At 49.2% G+C, this 20,403-nt stretch overlaps 1 protein-coding gene across 18 annotated transcripts in view; it reads right to left on the bottom strand.

The window, feature by feature from the left end:
• Positions 1–19,675, bottom strand: part of Myo18a (myosin XVIIIA) — a 102,749-nt gene extending 83,074 nt beyond the window's left edge. For 10 of the 18 annotated variants that reach the window (XR_003949466.1, XM_006533596.3, XM_017314624.2 and 7 more), the window contains exons 1-2: positions 19,536–19,675; positions 4,601–5,680 (exon numbers count right to left, since the gene is read on the bottom strand). Coding sequence is in view for 17 of the 18 variants with exons in the window: in XM_006533596.3 (XP_006533659.1) it covers positions 4,601–5,599 (999 nt within the window). In the remaining variant the exon portion in view is untranslated. Of the gene's footprint in view, positions 1–4,600; positions 5,681–17,198; positions 17,565–19,535 lie in introns of those variants that run through there. The other 8 variants (XM_006533603.4, XM_006533604.4, XM_006533606.2 and 5 more) reach the window with 3 other exon arrangements.
• Between the last annotated feature and the right edge of the window lie 728 nt (positions 19,676–20,403).

Raw genomic sequence — 20,403 nt, 5'->3', positions numbered from 1 at the left:
AAACTTAGTTTGGGCTCTCATGAGGTAAGACTCTGATGCCAGAGGTTTCTAAAGCTTTGGCATAAAATAATTTTTTTTTTGTTTTAAGCAAACAAACAAACAAAACCCTTAAAACTCCTGTGAGAATCATTTGGAAAAATATTAAGAACAGAAGCACTATCGAACTCCAAACCCAAGTAGCACCTGGCAGCTCTGCCCCCATCCCAGCCCAGGGCTCAGCATGGACCAGGCTAACCTGGAAGCTAGCTAGCTACACAACCTTATCTCCTGGCACCCTGCAGGTCCCACTCCTGATGGCACCTGGAACCTTGTTGACAAAGCAAATGTGTGTGGGTCATAACATTTCCACCCAGGAGTCTGGAAATTCCACAATGGCCAAAGGGATTCTGGTGCTCCTGCCAGATGACGGCAACCCTGACCAGCCAGTCTCTCCCTAGACTCCTCTACAGAAACCTGGATAAGGATTGGAAACACCCAGAATGACTTTTCTCCCTTCAATTTTTGTTTGATATTTATTCATTTATTTACTTCAGGACTTGGACAACACCCAGGACTTCCCTACATGCTGAGCTGTAACCCCAGCGCCTGAGGCTATCTTAAAGAGAAAGTTTAGGTAAGAGCCTGAGAATCATCATGGAAAACCGCACGGGGGAGTGGGAGGAAGCGCCATCCTTGCATGGCTTCACAACTAGGCAGGGGGAAGATACTAACTTCCCCGAGACCAGCTCACCTGCTACATAACCATGCTTGTCTTCTATGGAGACCCACAGAGGACAGCACTGGCTAACCTGCTAGTCCCCTGTGCTTTCTTTCCCAGAGAGACCTAGAGGAAAGTCGCTGGTCTTTACTACTGTTTATCCAATCTAATCTGGGAGGAGTTATCTAGTCTAATCTCTGGGAGGAGAGGATAGATATAGTTTTCTAGAATCAAGGGTCACTTCCACTAAGGTGATCTCTACTGATTGTCACCTTTCCTAGGGTCAGACCTAGCCATTTCCTCTTTCCCAGCCTTCAGTGCTTGTGCTCAGTCCTATGCAGAAGCAGTATGGTGCTTGGTGGTACATCCGCACCTAGGTCTGTGCTTCCACACGGAAAGGTCGTCTTACTTAACCCCTCTCGGCCAGCTCTACGCCTGGCCCTTAAGCAAACCTCACTGTTTATTGGAGGAATGAGTAAGTGGAGGCTCAGAGAAGTTTGGAAACTGGCAAAACCCAAGTCTGCGTCTTCAAACAGCTATCTGTTTAGTGGATCGTTGTACCGAAGGACAGGCAGCCACCGTATGAGAACTGGGTGCTGCTCACAAGCCTGCTGACTGGTTTCTGTCTCTCAGGCCCCAAGTCTCTCTTGTCACTCTGGTTCACCTCTCACCTGCTCTCTCATGTTACCCCTGTAGTAGCTACAGGACAGGTGAAAAGGATTTGCAAATTCCATTTACATCTTCTGAGCCAGAATCCCAAAGGATGTCTCTTCCCCAGGGCCTTTAAAACAGACCACAAAGAATGAAGGCCTTGGGCCCCATCTGTGTGGGGGAGAGGACAGATGACTAACCAACTCCCTCAGCGCTCCCTGGAGACAGGCAGCGTGTGGACAGTTGATGGATGTCCTGATGGACAGGACGACTGCCAGGAGCTTTCCCTATGGAGGGAGCTACTGTCATCAGGATGCCCCGCCCGGAGGCTTGAGGATGTTCGAAGACTCTTGGCATGGAAGTAGGGTTGGAACCCATGCCAAGACAATGAGCAGAAGTTGGAATAGGAAGAAGAGAAGATAAGCTGAGGGCCCCAGGAGAGTTGACAGGCCTCCCCACTCAGCTCCTGGGGTCTGTCGCAAGAAGCTGGAGACACTGGTCTCACCCTGCTCCCCTGCTTGGGCTTGAGGTCTCACCACAACCCAAATGGGAGAAGGTACCAAGACTCTCTCAGCCCCTCCACATACAAGAAGCCTGCTTCAGAAGTCATACGGGTGGGTTTCCTACGGTGCCCTCTGTCAGATCTGTTAGGCTTAAGTCTGGGGAAGAAGTCCTCTGGGCATCAACTGGGCTGGTCCAATGAGTGGGGAGGTAGAACAAGCCAGGACTTTAGGGACACCAGCTGCAAGGTGGATGCTACCGCATCTCCAAGCTAAAGCATCCTCTTCCCTGGGGAGGGGGCGGCAGCAGCAGCTGGGAAGGTAAAGGGCCCGGGAAATGTGAGATGCCAGGACAGTCCCTGAGCTATAAACAGTAAACACAGTAGCATCTGGGATGCCAGGCTCTGGGGCCCCAGAGGCATGGCTGTGGCTCGGCAGGGAGCTGGCAACAATGCCCCAGGGGGGGTTGTGTTTGAGAAGAAAATTCCACCTGTTAAAGGCAGTATCAGCAGAGGGAAAAAGAGACAAGTGTAGTAGAATACCATGACCTAGGTTCTGAGATAAAAGTATTTCCCTTGCACATCTTCCTTTAAATATGGTTCCTTGAGTTCAGCCTAGCTAGGCAGCTAACAGAGAGGAGATGTTCAATGTGTCTGTCTCTCTCCTCTTTTTTTTTTTTTTTCTTTTTTTGTTTGTTTGTTTTTGTTTGCTTGCTTATTTGTTAATTTGGAGACAGGGTCTCTCTACATAGTCCTACCTGTCTTAAAACTCATTGTGTAGACCCAGCTGGCCTCAAACTCATAGAAACCCACCTGCTTGTCTCCTGAGTGCTGGGATTACATATATATACCACCACACACAGCCTTTTTCTGCTTTTTTTAAAAAAGATTTATTTATCTTATTTTTATGTGTATGAACATTTTGCCTGCACGTACATATATGCGACTTAGAATTCCTGGTACCCCAGAAAGTCAGAAAAAGGCTTCATATCCCCTGGATCTAAAGTTATGTTTGGTTGGAAGCCACCATACAGGTTCAGGGAACCAAACCTGGGTGTTCATCAAGAGCAACAAGTGCTTTTAACTGCTAAACCATCTCTCTAGCCTCCTCTTGTTCTTCTTATTTATTAATATTAGTGTGTGTGTGTGTGTGTGTGTGTGTGTGTGTGTGTGTGTGTGTAAGCACACAGAGGTCAGAGGACAATTTTTAGAAGTTGGTTCTCTCATTCTCTGGGATCCAGATACCAAACTTAAGACTGATAAGCTTGCATGGTAAGTGAATTCCCCATTACCTGATGAGCCATCTCTCTGGCCCTCAGTGTATACCTCTAAAATGAATAAGTCCAGGTCCCTCTCTGGATTCTATAGAAGCATTATCCTACCCACTAACCTCCCTCTGCAAAGCTGCCTAAACCCAACCAGTTCCACTACAGGAAGGCCTGGAACACAAGTCCAGTGTGTCTGCCTAGGTCTGACCTGCCTCTCTTAGCCTCCTCTGGACCCAGTAGACTTCGAGACTGGGTCATCACCCTGAGCATCCTCATCACCCCAAGCATCCTACTCCCCCTCACTGGGAGCTGGGCTCTGCCTGCTTCCTCCCCACTTCCTCCCCTTTCCAACTTTATCACATCTGGCTAATCACTTAGTGCTGAAAGGTCCCAGGCAAGTCACTCATTGCTCAGGCTGCAGGACATAGATCTGGACAATGCTAAAACACACAGCTGGACAAGAACAATGACTGAAGGCCACCTAGTCTGTCATACACCATGTCCACACAGGACATTCAAAATTCTTTTACTCTCCCTGCACCAAAAGATTACCAAGGTTATAAGACTTGGTGTTCCACGGAGACCTAACCATGCATTTGATTTGAGTGCTCTCCTGCCTCCCACTGGAGTTCATGGCGATCACAACTAGTGGATCTCACAGACAGTCAGACTGCAGACTGTCTTTGTAGTGTAGATAAACCTAAACCACAACCATTGTTTATAAGTTCTTTATGCCCTGACTCCTAGTATCTTGCTCACTCGGGGTGAGAGGACATCTCACCTAGAACTATAACCATGGCAGCTAGACATCCCAGATAGCCATGATTTTAGGTCATTTGCCATATTGTTTTCACCCCTGAAATCTAAACAACATGGGCTTCCTATACTCACAGCTTCTCAGATCTCAAAGTGGCACCTGTTAACCTACATCTCCAATTGAGGGCTCAACAAATATAGTACCCAAGCCTCTAAGCTATAAGCTATGATGAAACTTGAACACTTTCTCACCAACTACCCACTGGCATCTCTCTCTCTCTCTCTCTCTCTCTCTCACACACACACACACACACACACACACACACACACCCTGCCCCCGATAGTACCAGGCCAAAGCTGATCTTAACCCAATGCCCTTGAAAACTCACAAGGTTTACTTCAATCACTTCAATCCAAAAGGGCATTGAAGGGAACCTCAGACCCGGATGTCCAGCTGAATTGCTAAGGACTTTCTCCCAGTGAACTTTTGGGGGGTTTCCTTCAGCTTCTTGACAAGGCACAGAAGAAGCAAAGGTGTTTAATGAGTTTCCAGAGGGGCACCCTCTCCTGGACTGGCTTCTCCCTATTGGCCCAGCTCCCCATTTCCACACTCGCTAAGATCTGCTCACAGTTCCTGGGTACCCTCAAGCACCCATTTAAGTACACTACCGAGAGATGCTCACATACACAAACTCTTTGCTCACCCCTGATACCCAGGGAAGCACTCACATCAGCCGGCTCCCTGCGGTGTCCCTCGCCAGTCCGAAGCCAGCTCCGGCTCAGCTCGCTAAGCTCTGGGATGGGCTGTACCTTGAGCCGCACACTGTCCCCAGACTGCCGGATCATCTCCACAATTTCATCCCTGGATTTATTCTCCACATTCTGTCCATTAATCTCCACCAGTCGATCTCCTGGTACCAGCCCCAAGGCCAGGTCCTTGGTGCCTGCCCCTGGCTCAGCAAAGTGAACCACCCGTCGATAAGCCTGACCCTCAGGGGCCCGATCCAGCATGGTTGTGCGCCGCAGTGAGAAGCCAAAGTCTCCTGTGGGTCTTCGTTGTAACTCCAGCTCCCGGAGAGCAGGAGGTGGTGGTGGCACCAGAGCGGGAAGACGTAGATCAGCTGGGAATCTTTTAGTCACCAGCTCAGGGACTCGAGACCGTGGTCCTGGTCGAGGAATGCCTAGCCCAGGATGCTGCATTAGCTGTCCCTCAAGCGTCCGCACCTCTACCTGAGGTGATGGGGCTGCAGAGTGCTCTGAGGGGGTTGAGGTCTCCGAGGCACTCTCATCCCGGCTCCGTTGAGAGAAGGAAAAACGTTTGACAATCATCTGAGAGTTCTGCTTGGCCAGTGAACCGAACTTGGCTGCCCGCTGCAGCACAGAGCCCCGGAAGCTGCCTTCTTCACCCTTGAGGTCATCACTGGAGCTGGCTGTGCTTAGGTGTCCTGAGTCCAGGATGATGCTACCCCGATTGCTGTCAGAGTCAATGTCCGTCAGGTGCAGGTCAGAGCCACTGGCCACCTTGATAGGGATGGGGTTGGAGATTTCCAGGCGCGTCTTAGATTCCCGCTTGGAGGACCGGTTCAAGTTGAAAAAGCCACGGCGCATGCTCATCTCTTCCAGGCTCCGCAGTTCTGCCGCAGACATCCTCTCCTTCTTCTCCTTTTTTTCCTTCTTCTCCTTCCGCCCGCCATCTTTGTCCTTATCTTTCTTCATGAGGTTAAACATGGTGGGTGTGCTGTTTTTAGGGGTTGTATCCCCAGCTGACTATGAGTGCTTAACACAGGGTCTTTGGACCCCACCTTGTAGCTGCAAGTAGAAACAGAGAAAAGAAATTCAGGGTTTTTTTCCAGTTCAGACAGAGGCAGCGGATACTGATAAACCAGTCACCCCTTGTGGAGTGCTACTGATGTACCAGGCAACCTGATTTACATAATTTTTTCTAATTTCACTTCACCCTTTAGACCAAAGCATAGGTGTGCCTGGAGAGACTTGACTTACAGAAAACACAAATTGCAACCTGGAACATAAACGGAAATGGAACACAAAAGGAAACGGAAGGGGCTCTGCAGCATCACCTCCCCACAGGCAGTCCACTGAAGCGATGGGCATCCCACGTGACTGCCCCCCCATGGTATCCCCAGAGCCGCAGCCTTAGCCCCTGCCTCAAAGACCTTGGAGGGTCCAACTTTTTAAAACAATATTCATTTGTATGAGAGTTTTGCCTGTCTGTATGTGCATCACATGGACATCCATGTGGACGCTGGGAGCTGAATCCTGCTCTGGAAGAGTAACAGGTGCTCTTAACCACAGAGCCATCTTTCTAGCACCTGGGATTAGCATTTATATGACGTGTGTTTGTTTGTTTGTTTGTTTGTTTGTTTGTTTGTTTTTCCAGACAGGGTTTCTCTGTGTAGCCCTGGCTGTCCTGGAACTCACTCTGTAGACCAGGCTGGCCTCGAACTCAGAAATCCACCTGCCTCTGCCTCCCAAGTTCTGAGATTAAAGAGATGCACCACCACTGCCCGGCTTTACGATGTGTCTTATCGGGAGCTTCACACATACCCCTTCCTATTCAGTCCTCACAGGTGAGAAAAATGGCTCTTGGGAAATTAAGGATGTGTTAGGGGCTAGTCATCAAATGAGTGGCTGTGCTGCTGTGTCCCATCTGATGCCCTGGGTGCCCAAAGTAAATCGGGAAGGGAAGGAAGAGGAAGTCCAGACTGCACACAGGACAGACAGTTGCGAGGTGGGGGTGGCGTGGGGTCGGCTAGATAAACAGGATCCTGAAAAACTCACATCCTTTTCCCCAGACCAATGCCTAAATATAGCCTAGGGAAGAAAGTTGTGGCCGCCTGAGAGAGAAGGCCGGATCCAGGATGTGAGAGCACCTAGGGCCCTAACCTACCCCCATTCTCATGCATACCCGATTAGGGGCAGGAGTAAGAAAAACCTGGTTGGGAGGGGGAGGGGGGAAGCCCCAGAGGGCCTTTCTTGTTCTAACCAGCAGGGAACACAAAATAAAAGTAGGCCACACCGTCTAATTAGAAATTAAGTGTAATTTCTCTCTCTCCATGAATGCCTCCCCTCTGAATTCCAGACAGAGGGTCTCTGAGCTTATTCCCTCCAGCAATGGCCTATTGCCAGGCCCTGGCTAGGCATTTCCTCTCTCCCCAACCCCCAAAGCAAGGCAAGGCCCTCCACTATCCCCTTTCCACTGAGGGACAAGCTCCCACCAGCCAAGGTTCAACGCCCAGGCAGGCAGTGAGACCAGGAACTCCCAAGCTAATTGCTCACAAGTTTGATTCTGTATAATCACACATGGCAACCCACAGACATCTGGAACTCCACTTCCAGGAGACCCAATGTCCACTTCTGGCCTCATGGGCACCAGGCACATTTGTGGCCCAAACACATACATGTAAGCAAAATGCCCACACACATAAAATAAATAAATAAATAACAATTAAAAAGAAAGAAATTGCCAGGCAGTGGTGGCGCACGCCTTTGATCCCAGCACTTGGGAGGCAGAGGCAGGCGGATTTCTGAGTTTGAGGCCAGCCTGGTCTACAGAGTGAGTTCCAGGACAGCCAGGGCTACACAGAGAAACCCTGTCTCAAAAAGACAGACAGACAGACAGACAGACAGACAGACAGACAGACAGAAAGAAAGAAAGAAAGAAAGAAAGAAAGAAAGAAAGAAAGAAATTGGTGAATTTGGGCAGGGTGACACATACCTACAATTCTAAGTACTTGGAAGGCTGAGACAGGATCTTAAATTTAAGGCAAATTTGGCCAGTAACTAGAAACTTTGTTTAAAAAACAAACTAGATAAACTTAAGTTCCATTTACGGGCTGGCGAGATGGCTCAGTGGTTAAGAGCGCCGATTGCTCTTCCGAAGGTCCCGAGTTCAAATCCCAGCAACCAAATGGTGGCTCACAACCATCCGTAACGAAATCTGATGCCCTCTTCTGGAGTATCTGAGGACAGCTACAGTGTACTTATATATAATAAATAAATAAATCTTTAAAAAAAAAGGTTCCATTTACTACAATGTATCCAAACTGTTATCTCAACATGTAATCTACATAAAATATTTATAAACATAAATTATTTTATATTTAATTTTCTGTATTTTGTTTTGTTTTGATATATAGACACGTGTGCATGTGCGCACACGCATGTGTATTTTATTTATTTTGCTTTTTTGTTCTGAGAGATAGTCTCATGCAGTTCTGGCTAGACCTGAAACTCAGGACAGAGACCAGGTTGGCCTCAAACTCATGGAGAACCTTTCTGCCTCTGCCTCCTGAGAGCGGCTGAGATTACAGGTATGCACAACCGTTCCTAACTCATCCATATTACATTTCCAAAATCCAGAGCAAGGCTGAGTATGACGGTTCATACCTTTAATCCTGGCACTCGGGAGGCACAAAGATCTCTGTGAGTTCGGGGCTATCCTGGTCCACACAGTGAGCTCCAGAACTGCCAGAACTTCATAGAGAAAGAAACCTGGTCTCAACATGAATGAGTAAGTAAGACCCCGGTCTGCACTTTACATTTAGAACACAGCCTGCATTTCAGATGCTTAGTCTCCAGGGATGCAGAGTTTTGGAGATAGAATATGCCCTGGTTAGGGTTTTTTGTCAATTTAACACAAGCTAGAGTTGTCTGGGAAATTATCAATTAAGAAAATGCCCCCACCAGATCAGCCTGTAGGGTATTTTCTTGATTAATGTTTGATATGGGAGTGTCAAGCTCACTATGGGCAATGCCACTCCAGGCAGGAGGAGGCCCCAAGTGGTAATTATCAGGCTGAGTGAGCTATGGGGGAAAGCCAGTAAGCAGCTCTTCTCCATGGCCTCTACTTCAGTTCCTGCCTCCAGGTTCCTGCCTTGAATGTCTGCCCTGACTTCCCTTCATGATGAACTGTGGAAACTCTTCCCCAAGTTGCTTTTGGTCATGGTGTTTATCACATCAGAGGAAGGCAAACCAGGACAGAATGTATTCATAAGGGTAAGAAATCTAGTGAGGGAGCTGGAGAAATGGCTCAGCCATTAAGAACACTGGCCACTCTTCCAGAGAACCCAGGTTCAATTTCTAGGACCCACATGGCAGCTCACAACTGCCTGTAACTCCAGTTCCAAAGGATCTCACACAGACAAGCATGCAGGCAAAACACCAATGACCATAAAAATTTTTTAAATTAACTAATTTTTTGAAAAAAAGAAAGAAATCTGGTTAGGTCAACTAGCTCTTTATATCTAGTGTAGCAAGAACCCGGTTCCCTCTCTGAGATCAGTTTCTGTATGTGTGCATATGGAAATCAGAGGTCAGCCTCAGGCAGGGTCTTTCACTAGCCTGAAGCTCATAGAATAGGCTATGATGTCGGACCACTGAATCCCAGGGATCCACCTGGGATCTTTGCTTCCCCAGCTCTGGGATTATAGCTGGTACCACCACCACCACCACCACCACCACCACCACCACCACCACCACCACCACCTCTTGCTTGTTTTTTGTTTCTTTTAGACAGGGGGTTCTCTGTGGAGCTCCGGGTGTCCTGGAACTCAATCTGTAAACCAGGCTGGCCTCGAACTCAGAGATCCTTCTGCCTCTGCCTCCTGAGTGCTGGCATTAAAGGTGTGCTCCACCACACAAATGCTGGCTTGTTTGCTTGTTTGTTTTTTTAGCTTGAGTCATGGGGAACAAACTCAGGTCCAACTTTACCAACTAAGCTATCTCTCCATCTCCTCTAGCCTCAGTTCCTCCTAGGTGAAACTAAAATTTGTGCTTCTAAATGTTCCAATGAACAGTCCCTGGAAGCTGGAAGACAGGAAGCATAAACCCCTACTAAGCACCTGGTCAGCCGCATCTAGACTCAGTGAGACCCCGTGAGTGGAGAGAGAGTGCTGGACCGGCTCTGCTCTCTAAGGGGAATGTCTCCTCCCAAGTGCGGCTGGGAATAAGGCACAGACAGATCCAGCCTATCCAGGCCGTGGCATCTTTGGCTGGTCACTACCCACACTGCACTAAAGGCATAGATAGTCAAGATGAATAGAAAATGAAGACAAATGGAGACTTAGGAGGAGACAAACACCGGGATCTTAGCCCCTGGCCAACTCCGGAAAACCCTACTGTCTGCCATGCTGTCTTTACCCAATGTTGGCTTGGCTGTAGGTTCAGCACCAGAGCACCATCAATGAGCACAAACAGTCTGAGGATTCTAGGATCTCTGAGCTGCAAAGGTCCCTTAAAAGTAATTTTCCATAAACCCCTCTTCTCGGCATAAGCCTGTCCCTCACTGTCACTGCAACAGGCAGGACCAAAACAGCACCACAGGGGACAGCTCTGACTAAAACTGTTAAGGATCTTGTATCTAGGCCTGGGTTTGCCACAGGTCTCCAGGGGACCTTGAGCCTGTCACTTTGCTCAAGGTTGAACTAAATGATCTAGACCTCCTCCAGCTCTGAAATTCCAACAGTCCAACTCTCCTGTGGACACAAGTTAACTATTAACTTTCTGTCAAAGATGTCTCTCATCACAAGCCTGGGGCTTCGGAGGCTGCGCTGTGAGTCACTTACCACCCTTGTCCTGCTACCATTATCTCCACAGCTCACAAAGCAGCCTTCCCCTACTGCCAGCCCCATGTGGCCAGGCCTGGCTGCAGATCCGATCTCTGCTGAGCTGAGCGTCTACCACTACCTGGTTGCCTGCACCCTCCCTCTCCGGAACCAGTTTTGTGGTTCAGCTGCAGCTGCCTCTGATGCTGAACTCATTCGGCTGTGCTGAGTTTACTACAGAGCTGAGTTCCATACCCTTCTTAGATTCCTTGGACTTGCCAGTGGCTCCTGTCCTCAGATGAAAGGCTCCAGCAGCTGAGACCACCACCTCCCAGAACCTCAGGCTAGGCTGCAGTTCTCCTGCCCTGCCCCTTACTCTCCTGCCCTCTCCCTTCCTTCCAGGGACTTTAGCCTTGTAATCATTCTGACTTCTTTCCCTGACTCCCCTGACCAGGAAGCTTTTCCTAATTTTGAGTGGAGGAAAGGTAAGTGTGTATGTAAGTTACTCTGACCCAGTCGTCTTAAGTACAATCAGCCGCTTTATCATTTTAGGACAGACAGAAGACAAGGACCACTCAGTGCAAATGTGCAGCCACATTCATAAAACAGAGTGCTACTCATAGAACAAGAATGATCTCGGCCGGGCGTGGTGGCGCACGCCTTTAATCCCAGCACTCAGGAGGCAGAGGCAGAGGCAGGCGGATTTCTAAGTTCGAGGCCAGCCTGGTCTACAGAGTGAGTTCCAGGACAGCCAGGGCTACACAGAGAAACCCTGTCTCAAAAAACAAACAAACAAACAAAAAAACCAAAAAAAGAATGATCTCAAAAGCATTTGAAATGAGAAAGAAGCCATTGAAAAAAAACACACATTAATATCATTTCTTCTTCTTCTTCTTCTTCTTCTTCTTCTTCTTCTTCTTCTTTTTTAATTTTTCCTTTTTCAAGTTAGGGTCTCATAACCAGGCTGGACTTGAACTCACTATGTAGCAGAGGATGATGGCTCTGATCCACCTGAGTGCTGGGATTATAGGCATTTACCACTATACCTGGTTATATGATTCTACTTATTGCAGGCAAAACTAATCTATGGTGAGAAAAGCCAGAGCAATGGATATCCCTGGGGACTAACGGTCAGGAATGTGTGAGAAAGGGCATGAAGGGACTTTCTGAGTTCCAGAACAGCCAGAGCTAAACAGTGAGACCCTGTCTCAAAAAAACAAAAACAAGAACAAAAACCCCAAACAACTGTAAACAAGTGCCAAATTCTAGCTAGTAACTATAAGCTACAGGACCGAGTGGAGCATGCTGAGCCCTTTAAGTTTCCTTGGGCATTGGGACATGTCAACCTTCTTATATAATTTCATAGATGGACAAGGGGTAAAAATGTGACAAACAGGGGCTGGAGAGATGACTCAGTGGTTAAGAGCTCTAATTGCCCTTCTGAAGGTCCTAAGTTCAAATCCCAGCAACCACATGGTGGCTCACAACCATCTATAAAGGGATCTGATTCGGTCTTCTGCTGTGTCTGGAGACAGTGATTTTACCCACATATATAAAATAAGTATGGTCGAAGTGAGTGGGGCTGGAGCTATTGGGGCAAAAAAAAAAAAAAAAAAAAAAAGAAGAAGAATGTGACAAACAAGAGGGAGAAGTGGTGAGTGCAGGATCTAGGAAGCTCAGTAGCTGTAAAATCCTTTAACTTTTCTGAATGCTTGCCGATCTCTGTGATAAGATGCTGGAAAACACGTGTGTACCAAGTGCCTACTAAATACATAGCAAAGTAAATAAACCTAGTAAAAAGCTCAGACTTTGGCCGTCAGGGAGAGACATAGGGACAACAAGGTGACACCTCTACTGCTGGAGATAAGTCACTTAGAGACACTGAACGCTGCCTCCTCCTCATCCGTAAAGTGGACACAATGATAGCACCTACCACAAAAGGAGCGGGAAGCCAGAGTACAGATGGCACCTGACAGATTACACGCACATGGAGATGTTCTTACGACACCCAGCCACACAACAGCTCTCAAGACGGTCACAAAGGGCTGCCTCAGTAGTGCAGCAGCTGAAGGTACTTGTCATCTGAAACCCAAGCCAGTGACCTGAATTATCCACAGAACCCACAAAGTGGTTCTCCAACCTCCACCTGTGTCATAGCGTGCATTTCCCACAAATACAGACACTCACACCTCGCATACACTCATATTTTCTAATTAATTATACGCAAACGAGTATATATTTGACATATTCCCAAAGTAAATTAAAGCTATTTGTATGGGCAACTCCAAGTCCTGTAGCATATATGATATATAGAGTTTTCTTTCTGTTGTTGTTTTTGAAGGGACAGGTAGCCCTTTGTTACCATGCTAGCCTCAAATGTAACAAGTAGCCAAGGGGTGACCTTGAACAAGAGGTCCGCCTGCTGCTTCCACCTCCAAAGGCATAACCTTTGCCATTCAACTAATATTGAAGGTTAGTGCAAGCCAGCACAATGTGACTAAATGAAGTCTAGACCTTTGTTGTTTTCTCTTTTGTTTTGTTTTTGATTTTTGTTGTTGTTGTTTGTTTTTTTTTAAGACAGGGTTTCTCTGTGTAGCCCTGACTATCTTGAAATTTGCTCTGTAAACCAGGAAGACCTCAAACTCAGAGATCTGCCTGCTACTGACTCTTTAGTGCTGGGATCAAAGGCGTGCACCACCAGTTATCATAGCTGGGCTTTAGACCTCTGCATATGGGCAGTAAAGCCCAAAGGCGTGAAGGTGAGCCAGTGAGCCCCTGACCAGATGGATCTATTGGCTCAAGCCCACAGCCCTCCATAGCTACTACTAAGAATGTTGACAGGAAATTCACTGATGCAGAAACACAAACACCCAACAAGAAGAGAAACTCAGCTTTTATAATAGTCACGGGCATGTAACGCAGGCACAGTTTTTTTTTTTGTTTTTTTGTTTTTTTTTTTACATAGTAGTTTAATAAGAGCAACATCCATTAGGGCATGGGAAACAGAGGCTCTTATCTATGTTGATTAAAGTACAAAGTCATAGGATTTCTTTTTGTAAAACTGTAAATAAATGACATTCATTTATTCTGGGTGCAGGAGCTGATGTGGACAGGTGGACGTCAGAGGACAACTTACAGGAGCCATTTCTCTCTTTCTGCTAGGTACGCTCAAGGGAGCAAACTCAGAACTCAGGTCCCAATCTTGGAGGCAAGTGCCTTTGCCTGCTGGGTCATCTCACTGACCCCATGTCTTTCTTTTTGAGTATCAAAAAGGCCAGGCCACTTCTATTATAGAAACAGGAACTGCTTCATGAACTAGTATTTTATCTTTGCACAGGAGCCATGCTAAGGCCTGGATCATTTAACTTTAGTATACATACTGTGAGAGTAAGCCTTGGCATAATGTTCCAGTAGAGTGAATGGGTGGCATCTATGGAATTACTTATATACATTTTTTTTGACCAGTCCATTTTTTTTTATTTTTTTCAATTTTATGTGCATATGTGCACTTACTTGAGTAACAGCATGTATGTGTGGGTACATAAAAAAGACAGAAAAGGGTGGCTGATCCCTTGGAACTGTTGTTACAGTGGTTATGAGCTGCACAGAATTGAACTTAGGTTTCCTAGAAGAGCAACAAGTGCTCTTAACCACAGAGCCACCTCTCCAGCCCTTGCCTGGTCAATTCTACCATGGGTCATCTATAGATAGTCCACACAATGAACATAACTAATCTTTTGTGGCTTTATTTATAATAGCAAATCTATAAACATAAATCACTGGTGAAATTGCTAAATTATAAAGTAACTAGGAAGTTATTAAGAAGAATGAGGTAGGGCCAGGCGGTGGTGGCACATGCCTTTAATCCCAGCACTTGGGAGGCAGAGGCAGGTGGATTTCTGAGTTCGAGGCCAGCCTGGTCTACAAAGTGAGTTCCAGGACAGCCAGGGCTACACAGAGAAACCCTGTCTCAAAAACAAACAAAGGAGCAGGAGGAGGAGGAGGAGGAGGAGGAGGAAGAGGAAGAAGAGGAAGGGGCTATGGGTCTAGCTTAGCATTAGAGTGCTTGTCTAACACACAAGGTCCTAGATTCAGTTCTCCAGGCTGGAAGTGGGAGAGGGGTACATTTGTGTACTGACTAGAAAAATTCTATACTGTTAAATTTTTGTTTGTTTGTTTGTTTGTTTTTGGCTTTTGGAGACAGGGTTTCTCTGTGGAGTCATGGCTGTCCTGGAACTCACTCTGTAGACCAGGCTGGCCTCGAACTCAGAAATCTGCCTGCCTCTGCCTCCCGAGTGCTGGGATTAAAGGCATGCACCACCACTGCCCGGCTCTGTTAAATTTTTTTAAAGGCAACTTGTGAGATAGTATATATTGGTTTTTTTCCCATGTGCATAAGTGTTTTGTTTGTATGTACCTGTAGGCACTGCTAGCATGCCTGGTGCCTACAAAGGCATTCAATCCCCTAGAAATGGAGTTACAGGTTATGAATCACCATGTGAATGAAAAGAACTGAACTCAGGTCCCCTGGAATAGTAGCCAGTGCTCTTAACTACTGAGCTATCTCCCCAAGCCCATGGTACAAAAAAATTGTAATATATGTATGTGTATCTGAATATACACATTTATATTAATATTTTATTTGCATATTCACAGGGGAATATATGCTTTGAGGAAGTGATACAGATTTTAGAAGTCGAAAGATTTGTAATACACACACACACATATATATACATATATATATATGCTTTCAATTATTGCATTTTATTTCTGTGTGTATATGCATACATGCCCCACAGAAACACTGTGGACATAAGGGGAGAGCTAATGGGAGTCAGTTCTCTCCTTCTACCATGTAGGTTCCAGGAATGGAACTCAGGTCATCAGGATTGGCAGCAAGGCCATTTCTCTGGACCATGTTATAAATTCTTACAATGTCAATAATCAGCTAGTAGGGCTGTGTGTGTCCAAGTGTGGGTGAGAAAATGAGTGGAATGGGATTTTTCTACAGAAAACATAAAAATATGTATGTTAAATTATATTTTAATGTAACATTTAACCCTCTCTACATAACCATATAACAAGTCTTTAAAAGTTCTGCAGAGCTAGCTGTATAGCTCAGCGAGCTGTAAAGGGTTTGGCGGGCACCTGTGATAAGCCTGGGTTTGAATGCCAGCCGTGCACCAAAAACAAAACAAAAGGTCCGACTCTAGAGTCAGAGGTGGGATGAATGTCCATTTCAAAAAGTGAAAAAGGGAGTCTTGACCAGGTAGTGAGCAATCCATCGTTATCACAGCAGTAAATAGGATTTGCCACGACCAGTATAAGGCTTGCCCTCTTGTCTTCAAAAACTTTCAGTGACTTCAGCAGCTTTGGGACAGAGTTAAACGGGCCATCCTGCCGCAGGCAAAGCAGAAACTCCAGGAAATGGAAACTACATAGCATTAACCTCCCCAAACTGGGGGCTCTGACTTGGCTGCCATGGATTGATCCTTAGGTCAGTTCCCCAGCCCCCACGCCACCCCACACTCATAAATAAATACAAAGGAAATGCCTTCCGGAGGGGGCCCAGCCTCTTTCCCTTGGCCTCTGACCTCCAGAGCTGTGGTTCCCTCCAGTCCACCGCCCCTCTCCCAGGCCTGCACGCTATGGCGCAGCGCCATGCGGGGTCGCACAGGCTGACCTGGCCCGCGCCCGCCGCGCCCGTCGGTTCTGCTGAGCTCCGCAGCGCCGCGTGACTCACTGTCAGGTCACACGGAGCTTATCTGGGCTCCAGGTGTGCAGGCTTCTCACATGACATCAGCCGGCTCGCCCAGAGCAGCCCAGTAGCCCCGCGGCCCTCTGTGTTTCCTCGCCAGCCGGCCCGCACCGCAGCATCTGCAGCTAGCTCTCCAGCTGCTGCGGAACCCACTCCCACCCACGGCAAGCTGAAAGCTGCGGGCTGAGGAGGACCAGGGCGGGAGAATGCCCAAGGCCCAGCCCTCCCTTTCCAAGTGTCACCTCAGCCTCCAGCGCCTCCTGCCTGCAGCCCAGCCCGCAGCTCAGCCCTGCTACTGCTCTGCAGGCCACCCACCCCGTCTGTGTGACCTTGAGCTAGTGGCATCTCCTCTTAAGACCCAGGGTCTTCCAACAGTAAATCTTCAAGGGCTTGACAGCACAGAACTGGCCCCAAACCTCTCCCTGAAAGAAAATTCAGGTTCAAAGCCCTCTGCCTCAGACTTGCTGTGTGACCTTGAACCCAGCACCAACATCTCTCTGAAAACCAGAAAATAAACTGTACACACACACACACACACACACACACAAATCAGAGTAGTAGAAGTGTTGAAAGACCTGGCAAAGAGAAACCCACCCTCAAGCCCTATAAAATCATCCAAAACTCCAATTATTGAAACAGACATGTCAAGGGAATGTGGATGGGGTTATACAAGTCACACAATTCCTACATCTACAAAGATGAAGCAAGGGGACAAGTGGAGAACACCCACTCGCTACCACCACACTTCCTGTACCCTCTAATTCTGGCTATCTCCGAAAACGCTTTAAAAAATAAAAATAAAAGGCCTCAGTAGAGCCAGTTTAGGGAAAGAAAATGATGACGGGGAGAGGAAGGGGCGTACAGATTTTAAAGCGCCCAGGACCTAACCCAAGGCCCAACTTTTAAGACTTCACTCAGCAGGTCCTGAGTCCTGTGAGGACTTGTCCATCGAGATGCAGGGGATCCCCAGCCCTTGGCTTTGCCCTCCACAGGAGGGCTCACTTACATTGATACTCTGCTTCTAGGCTGTAGTGTCCACTCCAGGGCTTGGGGACAGACTTGTGGTTTGAAGGAGTAAGGACGGCCCTGCTGCCCTGAACTCCTTTGGCACATTAAGTCTGGATGGAGACTTCCGGAGTCCCAGCCCCTCCCTGCTCCACCCCAGCAGGGTGTATTCCCCCTTTCACGTAAACTCAACTCTGCCCTACCCAGTTCACCTTCAGACCTGCTGCTGGAGAACCCTAGACTTTTGGGCCCAATTTTCTAAGACACATGCCCCCCTCAGCTGTTAAAGGGGATCTGGGCAGTCAGCCCAGACCGTCCTGGAGTCAGGAAGGGCACCATCCATACGATGAGGGCTTCTGAGGAGGAAGCCCTCAGACACACAACCTGGGACCTGAGCCAGGCCAGGAGAGAGCAAACAAATGAGACGCCGTATCCTGTGGTCAACCAGCCAAAGTCCGAGCTCTCAAAGGAAGTGTCTATAGCCTGTGACCCTTCCTAACCCCACCCCCACCCCCACCCCCACCATCAGCAACCTTTCCTGGTTCCTACAACACAACAGCTCATTCCAAAGCCATTGTTTTCCTGGAACGGAGGCCCCACTCCAAGTATCCTCAATTCCAAATAGCCAAGCACACCTCCACCCAAGACTATATATAACCAACCAAGTCTTCTTGTCCAACAACCAGGAAGATCCTTCCTGAAAAGCCTCATCACAAAAGGATGGAGAGGAAGCTGAGGAGGTGGACGGTCTTTGTGACAGAGACAAGGAGGCCTGTCAGGAAGCTAGAGACCTCAGGAGAGCAACTTTCAATATCCCCAAATAGAAAGTAGCCCCAGAACCAGAAAGGGTGGGAGCTCCGTTTAGCCAGGCCTATTGCCATGGCAACAGAACACCAACCTGCTCAAAAAAAAAAGGCTCCAGATTTGGTGAGCATAAGCCAAGGCAAGCCTGAATCAGCATCCACTAGACTCATCATCCTGCTAGGGTGGCCATGCCCGCATCCTGGTCCTGGGGTGAACTTTTCCTTCTTTCCAATACTCCCCCAGGGTATCCACTCAACAACCAGAGGAGCACTTTCAGGGCCTCCTCAGCCACGGTTATGTCAGGGTCACAGAAAGGCAAACTCAATCTATGCAAACAAGCCAAGAGCATTAGCGAGATGAACCCTAATTCTATCATTTGTTGAACTACTTGAGGGCAGGAAGGCCCTAGACAGGAGAACCAGCTTCAGGAACTACCTTCCTGCAGTCCCCGCACATTACAAGGCTGACAAACACATGCCTCGTGGGCTAAAAGACCAGGCAAAATAAGTACAAGACCAAGTTGGCTGGCCTCCCTTCCCACCTCCAGCCTCCTCTAGCTCATCCTGGCAGCTGCCTGTCCGGCTAATCAGTAGACACATGTGCCTTGACACAGGGCGATACCCCCACAACAAAGCCCCAACCTGTGGGGTGTCCCTACAGGCCTTATCTCTTCCAGGAGTGTGACCCCACTCCTTGGGCCATGCTGGGTACCAACCTGCGTGCCTCTAGCACAGGGAGGGGCGGGGGCACCTGACCCTACCACCTCCCCTTCCATTGGCGAAACAACTGGCACGGCAGGTTCGCAGGGCGGGGCGTCGGTGCTCTCTCCCAGAAGCCTGGGGCAGACTGCCCTACCTTCCCACACACACCCCACCCCCTGCAGGGAAAGGTGAAGTGGGCAACCATTTACTCCGGGCAGCCTACGCTGCTAAATCCCCTAGCCTGACATTCGCCTACCCTCCAATCATCTGTCCCAAGAGCAGGGGGCCCGAGAAGCAGGGTCTCCATTGTTTTGCCAGCTGTCTAGCAGCTGCTCCTTTGAGAGGAGCCCGCTGTCGGCCTGGCAGTGAAAGGGTGAAGGCCGCTGGCAGGGATAAAGGACTCGGCGGAGGTGCTCGCTTTCCTCACTGTCTTCCTTAGTGCCTCACCCCTTTCGCTTCATTTGGGGGGTCTCGGGCCTAGCCCCGCTATGCCCCCCCGACCCAGTCCCGAGGCTGCAGCCCCCATCCCGCAGCTCTGGGCCACCTGGGTCCTCTAAACCTTCAGCCCTCCCAAGCCGAAGGCCACCCTATCCCGCCGCAGGCGCCCAGACTGCCAGCAAGGGCCCCGCGCTTTCCCTGCCCGCCGCTCCGGATCGGCCCCCACCCGGGCTGTCCAGCGCCGCGGCGCCGCCAGGGACAGAGCCTGGAGTCCGGGCCGCCGTTTCCAGGGGACAGGGAAGGAGCAGGAGCCCGTGGGCCCCGTCGGCCGGCCCGAACTCACCACGCCACCCTCCCGGGCCCGGTTCACCACCGCGGGGCCGCCCCGCACTCACCGGCCGCCGGAGCCCGCCCGGCAGGCAGCAGGAGCGGAGACGCGGCATCCAGCGGCCCCGGCCGGGTCCCGGCTGGAGCGCAGCACCGCGCGGCGCAGCGCCGCCCCCCCGCGCCCGCGCGAGCCGAGCGAACCGAAGGCTGCCCCCTGCTGGCGGCTGGCGGCATAGACGCCGGCCGGTCTGATGCCAGGGCGCGCCGCCAGCCTTGGGCCAAGCTGGAGCCCAGCGCTGCCCAAACACTGTCCGCGATGGACTCCAAGGACCCCGCGGCCATGTCCCAGAGGCCATGCCTGGAGATTTTGTCCGCGCTAGCCGCTGGAGACTGCGGGGCATGTCTGTAATGTGCTGAGTTGCACTGACCAGGGAAGACACCAGAGGGACGCGCTAAATGTTTGGAATTCTACCCAAGGCAGGCACTGGACATTCATGGGCTTGGTCAGGATAGAGCTGTTCAGAGATGTGAATCTTGGTGGCTGCCGCTTCCCAGAGTGGCTCTGCAGAGGCAGAGCCCTGCTGGATGGTGCCAATGGCTAAATCCTAGGGTGGCACTTCCAGAGCTACACCCCAAAGTGGGAAGGAACCGGCTCTCAATGGCTTAGTTTGAGTGAGCCCTGGAAGCTTTAAGAGGTCTGTTTAGCACCCATAGGTCCAACTCCAGACCCCAACACGAGACGGGGGAAGAATTACAAGTTCAAACACCAGCTTGGTGGTGGGAATACAGAATGACACAAGTACAATAAGACAATTTGTTTGTTTGTTTGTTTGTTTTTGAGACAGTTTCTCAGTGTAGCCCTGGCTGTCCTGGAACTCACTCTGTAGACCAGGCTGACCTCAAACTCAGAAAACCACCTGCCTCTGCTTCCCAAGT

Source organism: Mus musculus, chromosome 11 (assembly GCF_000001635.26).
Source record: "Mus musculus strain C57BL/6J chromosome 11, GRCm38.p6 C57BL/6J".
Lineage (NCBI taxonomy): Eukaryota > Metazoa > Chordata > Mammalia > Rodentia > Muridae > Mus > Mus musculus.
Note: the sequence above shows the minus strand (reverse complement) of the source record. Positions and strands in the feature narration are given on the sequence as shown.